Genomic DNA, 8,992 nt, shown 5'->3' on the forward strand with positions numbered 1-8,992 from the left:
TATTTGACACCAACACTAGCGGCCACATCAACATGACAGAACACTACCGATTTAAGTTGATGAGAAGTGCAACTACTCACTTTTATTGGAAATGACACACTAATGATCTATGTGTGCATCACCTCACTTTTCATTCAGAGCAATTATCTACGTACTCAGTATATATAATTTATCATGCATCTACCATAAAGAGGGACCTGCTACATTTGAGATTTACAATTATGGTTTTTTATCGGTGTTGCCATCAGTAGTACCACACTACTAAATATTTCCACTTGAAGCTTCAACTACTAAAAAATAACATCCTTTCATTAGAGCATGGTTAATAGTATAGCCAACTGCTGGCTATAAGCATTTTTATAGCTCATTTTATAGCTAGCTTGTACAATAGTTAACTGTAAAAGAGTACTGCCACTGGTGGAAAAAGGGCCTTTGGTCGCGGTTCGCAACTGCCATTAGTCGCGGTTGCGCAACCGCGACCAAATAGGCGCGACTAAAGGCCCCCCCTGTAGTCGCGGTTGCTTAAGAACCGCAACTAAAGGCCCGTCCACGTGGGCGCCAGGCGGCCGTCGGGGCGGAGGACCTTTAGTCGCGGTTCTTATGGACAACCGCGACTAAAGGCCGCCGCAGGTTTAGGGTTTTAGCCCCCCCCCCAAACCTGTTTTCTGTTTAATTTGTATTGTTTTATTTATTTTGTGCTTTATTTTAATTTTGAAGGAGTTTCACATATTCTACGGGGCATAATTCTAACTTATATTGACAACGGATGATGGGCTCCCGGGGCATGCATGTGAATCGGACAAGAGACGGCCGGCGGCGTTGAGGGCGGGCGAGGGAGGCCGGTGATAGCGGCCGGCGGCGCCGTACGTGGGCGAGACGGGGCGGCGTCGAGGGCGAGGGGCGACGGCGGGCGACGGCGGGCGGCGTCGAGGGCGAGGGCGAGGGCGGGCGGCGAGGGCGGCGTCGAGGGCGAGGGCGACGGCGGGCGGCGTCGAGGGCGAGGGCGACGGCGGCAGGCCTTCGGCGCGGCAGAGATCGGAGAAGACGAGATGGAGTCGACGGTTCGGGCGTTGTATTTATAGCCCCCCACCTTTAGTCGCGGTTGGGGAGGCGACCCGCGACTAAAGGCTACCCTTTAGTCGCGGGTCGCCTCCCCAACCGCGACTAAAGGGTTTTTGGCGGGTTTTTCGTTCCCGCGCGCAACGACCTTTACCAACCGCGACTAAAGGGTTTTTGACGGGTTTTTCGTTCCCGCGCGCAACGACCTTTAGTCGCGGTTGGCCAGGCGACCGGCGACTAAAGACCTTTAGTCGCGGTTGGCCTGGCCAACCGCGACTAAAGCCCCTCACGTTCACCAGCTGGCCACCGAGCGCCCTGGGCCCAGGACTTTGGTCGCGGTTCGTCTTCCGAACCGCGACTAAAGAATTCATTAGTCGCGGTTCCTACAGTTTCGCGACTTATGGGGCTGGACGGAAGCCTCTTTTTCTACCAGTGTGCTTTTATCATATATGGTCCACCTTTCATTCTCACAAAGCACTTAGGAGCACGTGCTAGAGCTCGCTCTTCACGAAGAGTCCGCTTCCCTTCTCTCTCATCCAACTCAGCAAAAATATAGTATTTTAATCCTTACAGCCTGCTGACTGTACCTTATTGTACTTGCTCTTAAGCGTGTGCTCAAAAATACCACTCGATACAATTACAGTCTCAACAAAGGTCATTAACTACGGTGAAGTGACAAAAATCTCCTAATCCCCCTTGTGAGTGTTCCCACTACAACTCTAGTATTTAGCACATAGTGAATCAAATCATGACAAAACATAGATTTGCGCGTGGGTGATCGAATCGTAATGTGTTGTTATGTTTTATTCTAATTTAATTATCGGTGTGCTGACAATTAGGACCCCCTTGTTATATGGAGCGTTAGCAAGTGATGTCCAACGCAATTCAGGTCATTGCACCCCCTATCAATGGTGTTTGACAGAGCGATACCGGTGTCGAGTGGCGTAATTGAGCGCACTCTTAAGGGAAGAATGAGTTGTTGGAACTCATATTGGAAAAATTAGTAGTGTGACACAACTAATGGAAAATTTGATAAAAGTCCTACTACTTTTTGTTAGTGGTCAAACTTTTTTTTGGAAGACATTGTGGAGAAACTCTAGTAGGAGTAAAACCGAAATTAGTTCTTCTCTAAATGTAATCATTATATGATTATTTGTTGTATAGAGTCACTCTCGACTTTTTTCAAAAGGTACTACAAAAATGTATTTACTTAATATGTCAATTTTAATTTGTGTTAAGTTATATACAAAATAATAATATCTACTAACAAAATAAATTTAATATGGATACCATTTGATATAGGAAACAAAAAAAATTAGAACCTGGTCTATAGACTACCTAGTGACGACTACAAGTACTTGGGCACCTCGAAGGCGTGATGCCCTGGTCACCCCTTCCCATGGTTTTGCCTATTGAATAACAAGAGAAAGTGAAGGGGGTGGGGTGTACGAGAAAGATGGATACAATGTTCAATGCAAAATTCCGAGCAAATACCACAGAAAATTCACCTAGTTAAGTAAAATAGGAACTCTCAGAGAACATACATGGACACATATAATATCTTTGTCTGATATGTGGCCTTACCAAAATCTGTAACAGTACTTGGTTAGCTGTAATGTTTGTGCATGATATTCCTTTTCAAAATATTTGGCATTAACAAATATTTTGTAGAGATTAATTACAGATTGAGCATGATTGGTTACTTTCCATAAAGTCGTTATGAAATATTCCAAAGACTGATCTGATTAGCAGATACAAATCAGTTTAAATAGATCTACGGGGTAAAAGTCGGTTTAAATAGATCTGGGATAGAGAATGGCTGAAAAACAATCGGTGGAAGGGTGAAGGTCGTGCGTGGGAGGTTGTATGAATGGGTGGTGGAGAGAAAACTGAGCGAAAGATGGGACATTATGTTCTACTCCCTCCGTTCCTAAATATAATACCTTTTAGAGATTGTATTATAAACTACATACGTATGCACATAGACATATTTTAAAATATAGATTCACTCATTTTGTTTCGTATGTAGTCTTTTAGTAAAATCTCTAAAAGGTCTTATATTTTGGAACGGAGGGAGTATTTATGTAGTATAAAGACTAGACGTTATCAGTTTAAATAAATAAAAAAGATTTTTTGCCAGCATATGCAAATCTCGTGGGGTGGTAAGAGCATCTCTAGTAGAACCCTCAAACCCTTAAATCTAAAACCAGTTTTAAGGGTTGAGAATTGGCTATTTTTGATACTTTTAAGGGTTGAAAAACAGAGGCAAAGACTAGAACCCTTATAAAGTAAAAAAACTCACCGGGGCGGGGCGGGGACGGCCGGCCGAGGCGGGGCGCGGGCGGGCGGCATCCAGGGCGGGGCGGGGACGGGGCCGGGGAGCAGAGGGGAGGCGGGGCGGCGGCCGGGGCGCGGGGGCGGCAGCCGGAGCGCGGTGGGCGGCGACCGAGATGCGGAGGGCGGCGGGGCAAGGAGGGCAACGGCCGGGGCGCGGAGGGGCGGCGGGGCGACGGCCGGGGCGCGGGGGCGGCAGCCGGAGCGCGGTGGGCGGCGACCGAGATGCGGAGGGCGGCGGGGCAAGGAGGGTGACGGCCGGGGCACGGAGGGGCGGCGGGGCGACGGCCGAGGCGCGGAGCGAGCGCGGGGCGGCGGCCGGAGCGCGGGGGGAGGCGGGGCGGCGGCCGGAGGGCGGCGGCCGGGGCGACGGCCGGGGCGCAGAGGGAGCGCAGGGCGGCGGCCGGAGCGCGGGGGGGGGGGGGGGGGGAGGCGGGGCGGCGGCGGCCGAGGCGACTTCCTCGCGCGCGCGGGGAACCAAATGCCTCCCGCGCGAGGTGGGAAGTGGAGTGTGGGTTGGGGGCAGTTTTCCCTTCCAATCCTCACTTCTACATGCTGGGAAGGGGTTTGAGGGTTGGACTTCTAATTTTTTTTACGGGTTTAAGGATTTAAGGGTTCTAGTCTACACCGTTTTTTTATAAAAACTATAAAAAAGCGGTTATGTTTAAGGATTTAAGAGTTTGAGGGCTCTACTAGATATGCTCTAAGAAATGCGGGTAGTCCAGATTTTTCTCCCAGTACCCCAAACCCTATTTAATACCGAGCATGTCACTCACATGTTGTCAGCACTGCTTGGACAATTGCTGACCATCTTCAAACAGTGTCAACTGACCAAATATAATAAGGTGACATAAATGAATTGTAAGACATCAAATATTGGAAAACGTTTTAAATCTGTTGGTTGATTTTAAGTCCGCGTAAACCGCGTCGGGCTCCAACAGCATGTCCATATCAGGTCAAAAGATGAACAGTGAATGTACTGTTTCATCTTCATTGCAGAAGCAACACTCAGTGGTCGAACGATTCCATCATTCGTTAGCAGTTGTGCAGGCATACATGGTCATGTTGGAGTGGGATCAAATTTCATCTATAAAAACCAATAAGGAACTTAATTCAGAGCCACCACAAGGTAGACAACCCAAAATATAGATGCTTGTTAATTTCGATTTGACACGTGATGCATGCAAGGCTCTCTTTGCCACTAAAGTAATCGACACACCACTACTAGGCACTAGCAAGCTCCATCAAGCACGTACGATGCAAGCAAGCAAAAGTTCTCCGCCGGTACTAAGGAAGAAGGATGACGGCGAGGAGGACATCACCGTCGACCTGTATCCATTCATACGGGAATACAAGGGCGGCAGTGTCGAGCGCTTACTGCACAGCCCATTCGTGGCAGCGTCCGAGGACCCGGCAGATAACCGTGGAGTGGCAACGAGGGACGTCGTCGTCGACAAATCCACCGATGTGTCCGCACGCCTGTTCCTTCCCTCCGTTGCAGCTGCCTCTGCCGGCGAGAGGATCCCCGTCGTCATGTACGTCCATGGAGGATCCTTCTGCACGGAGAGCGCCTTCTCTCGGACTTACCACAACTACATCAGGTCTCTGGCGGCGCGCGCCGGGGCGCTCGTCGTGTCCGTGGAGTACAATCTCGCGCCGGAGCATCCTGTTCCTGCGGCCTACGACGATGCATGGGCGGCGCTACAGTGGGTGGCCACCCTCTCCGATCCATGGATTTCCAACTACGCCGACCTCGGGCGGACGTTCCTTGCCGGCGACAGCGCCGGCGGGAACATCGTCTACAACACGGCGGTGCGTGCGGCCAGCGGTGGTGGCAGCCGCATCTACATCGAGGGGCTGGTCATCGTGCATCCATACTTCTGGGGGACCGACCGGCTGTCCAGCTCTGAGGCAGTATGGGACGGCATCGCAATGTTTGCTCCTGAGGCCATCGACAGGCTCTGGCCGTTCGCTACGGCCGGCCGTCTGGGCAACGACGATCGCCGGGTCAACCCACTCGACGAGGATATCGCCTCGCTGAGATGCCGCCGTGTGCTGGTCGCCGTCGCCGACAAGGACACCTTGCGTGACCGCGGGCGTCGTCTGGCATCCCGCATGCGTGACTGCTGCTCATGGGCCGATGATGAAAACGCGGTGACATTGGTGGAGTCGGAGGGGGAAGACCATGGCTTTCACCTGTACAACCCGCTGCGTGCCACCAGCAAGATTCTCATGGAGAGCATAGTGCGGTTCATCAACCAGCGCACGGCGCCCTTGCCGCTGCAACTGCCACAAGTTCAAGAGCTACTTGCATGCCAAGGTAAGATGCACAGGGCCGTCCAGCCTGTTCTACGCGTGCCAACCAGGCCGTATATGGACGTACATGGCTACGGGACGGCCATGAAAGCCAGAGATGCGGCGACACGTACTAGCTGCTTACACATTGGACATGGACGAAGAGCATCCAAAACAAGCTATGGGTCAGTCCTGGGGCATGTTATCAGGCCAAACAGCACCAACATGAGGTTCGCATCATCAGCAATAACAGCTCCTTGCAGTTGTGTTTTTCACAACTTCATCTAGCGCGCGGATGATGATAATCTACATGCATCCAGGCCAGGTGAAACAAAAGATCAAGGGTAATGGTTAAGCTTAAGCATGCTCCAGTATAAGTGCAATAATGACACCCTATTTACAAGCTCCTTGCTCGGGTCAAAAGAAATGACTTTTGGGTGTTTTTCTTTCTTATACATGAATGGTGTATTTAAGGTCTTGAGTTATGTACTGTTGGTGTATCATGTATTCTCATATATCAAGTTTATACAAATTTTAATCATAATTCGACAACCTACCGATGGTTGTGCAACTAGAGTCATATTTTTCTCGGAAAAAATAATGGGTGTCACTAAGATACACCCAGATATGACATAGTTATTACACAACTAACTGACTAATTAAATCAAGAATAAAAAGGAAAAAAGAAAAAGAAAATATGACCTAGATGTGCAATATTTATCTCACGTCTAGATGTATTTTAGAAAAACCGAAAAACAAAACAAGAAACAACTTAGTCCCACACCACGAGCGCATGTGCAACTATCACCAGCACCCTTACTTGTACAATATGTGGATGTGCAGCAACTACTCCCTCCGGCGTAAGACATTTTTTAACACTAGATCGAACAAAATCTATTATTGGTGTTACAAGCAATATACATCTCAAATAAGCAAAATGCATCAATCAAACAAACAAGCACATACATTTGAACACAAAAAGGATCTCTGCCTATCTACAAGACTTTTATAAACTAGACATGATTATCAACTCATCCAAATTCAACCAAAATTTCCATATAGAGATATATACTTCCCTTTTCTAATGAATGTCCACATCTCCTGTCTGGCTAGCAAATGATGTCCCAATTCAGCTCAGGGTTGTCGAACACCTCTGTCAGAGACGACACGTCCAAGTCCTGCTGGTCAAACTTTTCAAAGTCGGTTACTGCTCCAGCCATTTTGCCACTTTGAATTAGATCCACACTAGGGTCAATGTTTGCGGCATTTCTTGTGATGTCAGCCCTGCAACTATGATGACCATAGTACACAACAATGTACTTTGCAGTTTCATCTTCACAATTAAGAGTTCCATTATGATCCTGTTGTTGGATTGTCTTGGTTGTTGAGCAGTTCCGTTCCGTGTAGGCGCATCTGTAGTAGCTCCTGTTTAATTGCAAGTTTGATTAGTTATGCATTACAATGAATAATTAGTTGCTTCATAACATGTAAATATAACAACTACTTTCATTAGCGAAAGTCAACAATCCGAAATGGTTGAAAGAAAAGATATCCAAACGACTGACTAGGTCATCATGCGAGAAAGCTAGGAACGTGAAAGAGCGCGACATGGACATGACATGCCTAACTTTACTGCGATGGCCTAAGCCTAGTCTTGCCTTTCATCCTCCTCGCCATCCACTCTCCATAGATCCAAATATACTTGGAGAAATTGTGAACAAAATAGAATATCGAGGGAGGAGACAGAGGATATGCGGCGAGGATTCCCCAAGAGTGAAGAAGGGAGAGAGATGGTAGCAAGAGATCTATTGGGATGTGTACTAGGCATGTTCGAGTAGTGTAGCTAATCGCGACGGCTCCCCTTCCCCTCAAAACTATGTACGATTACGGCATTATGCTGGTTCATAATATATCTTTGTTGTTCGACGTACATATATATCCCTGGCGATTCCCTCCAATTGTTCTTCATAACAGAACCGTTAAGTCTCAATCATCTCAGATAAGGGCAGTAGAAATGTAGGTTGATGTAGTAGTAATGTGACGATATATAAGCTTGAATGAACTATTTAGGAGTAGTATATGTACCTAGCATGTTGCCTCCCGTTGATGTTCTTCTGCCCATATTTTCTCCAATGATGGCCATCGTAATGTGGAACAATTGTTACAAGTGATCTTGACCGCTTTTCGTTGTTCCTCCTACATAGCATGGGTTCATATATATATAAGTGGCAAATAATTAATTAGCGAGATACATTTTTTTATAAGGAGGAAACGAGCCCCCGGCCTCTGCATCAATTGATGCATGCAACCATCTTATTAAAGATAAAATAAACAACGTGTGATGTTCACGTAGCTCCACGCTCGACAGCTCGAGGTATGAAATAAAACGAAAATGAAATTGAAAAAAAAAACTGCCACATCCGGCGTGCGTAAAAGTAGACTACGATGCCTATACACCTAGCCTATTATCAGCACGCCATCCAAATCGGTTGAAGATAATCCGTGAGACCATCTCCCATCGGTTGCACCCAATATCCATACGTCCCCTGGAGTCCACATGACTGAGTAACGACCACGTACGGATCCAAGATGTTGCTCTGAAGATAATCTGCAAAAAATTATTGAAGTTCTTGCCATTAAAAGTTATATCATTTCTGGTATTCCATATAGCCCAAAACAAAGCACATATCCCAATCCCAATAAGTTTAGATATTTTAATGTCAACTCCGTTGAGCCACGTTGTAAATATTGAGCTAATACATGTAGGTGGGACGATATTGAAAGCTATTTGAATAGTTCTCCATAATAGTTTTGCAAGCGGGCATTGTAAGAGAAGGTGTCTTATTGTTTCATTTTGCTCACAATAGCAACAATTGGATCTACCTCTCCATCTACGTTTAATTAAGTTATCTTTGGTTAATATCACACCTTTGTGTATAAACCACATGAAAACTTTAATCTTGAGCGGCACTTTGATGTTCCAAATTTTTAATGATCTGGATAATGTTCCTGTATTAATCAGATCCAAGTACATGGACTTTACTGAGAATACCCCATTCGCAGCTAAAATCCACCGAACATTATCCGTGCGGTTTGATAATTGCACCTGCATCAGTCTCCTAACCAGATGCAACCATGCATCCCAGCGTGCTCCCACTAAAGCACGCCTGAACTGCATATTAAAAGGGACCGATTGTAATACCATAGATATATAGTCCTCTTTACGTTGTGCAATATTATATAACAGGGGGTATTGAAGTGCAAGAGGTGTATCTCCAAGCCAAGTATCTTCCCAAAACCTTGT

At 47.0% G+C, this 8,992-nt stretch overlaps 2 protein-coding genes across 2 annotated transcripts; one reads left to right on the top strand and one right to left on the bottom strand.

Moving 5' to 3' along the window:
* The first annotated feature begins 4,526 nt into the window (after positions 1–4,526).
* LOC123429089 (probable carboxylesterase 5) lies at positions 4,527–6,232 on the top strand. The gene has a single exon (XM_045113154.1). The coding sequence runs from the start codon at positions 4,543–4,545 to the stop codon at positions 5,974–5,976; it is 1,434 nt and encodes a 477-aa protein (XP_044969089.1). The 5' UTR covers positions 4,527–4,542; the 3' UTR covers positions 5,977–6,232.
* Positions 6,233–6,797: 565 nt separating this feature from the next.
* Positions 6,798–8,138, bottom strand: LOC123429090 (probable WRKY transcription factor 38). Its single transcript, XM_045113155.1, has 2 exons — positions 7,774–8,138; positions 6,798–7,113 (listed from the first exon to the last, which is right to left on the bottom strand). The coding sequence occupies exons 1-2, from the start codon at positions 7,893–7,895 to the stop codon at positions 6,798–6,800; spliced, it is 438 nt and encodes a 145-aa protein (XP_044969090.1). The 5' UTR covers positions 7,896–8,138.
* Positions 8,139–8,992: the final 854 nt, after the last annotated feature.

The sequence above is a fragment of the Hordeum vulgare genome, chromosome 2H (genome assembly GCF_904849725.1).
Source record: "Hordeum vulgare subsp. vulgare chromosome 2H, MorexV3_pseudomolecules_assembly, whole genome shotgun sequence".
Lineage (NCBI taxonomy): Eukaryota > Viridiplantae > Streptophyta > Magnoliopsida > Poales > Poaceae > Hordeum > Hordeum vulgare.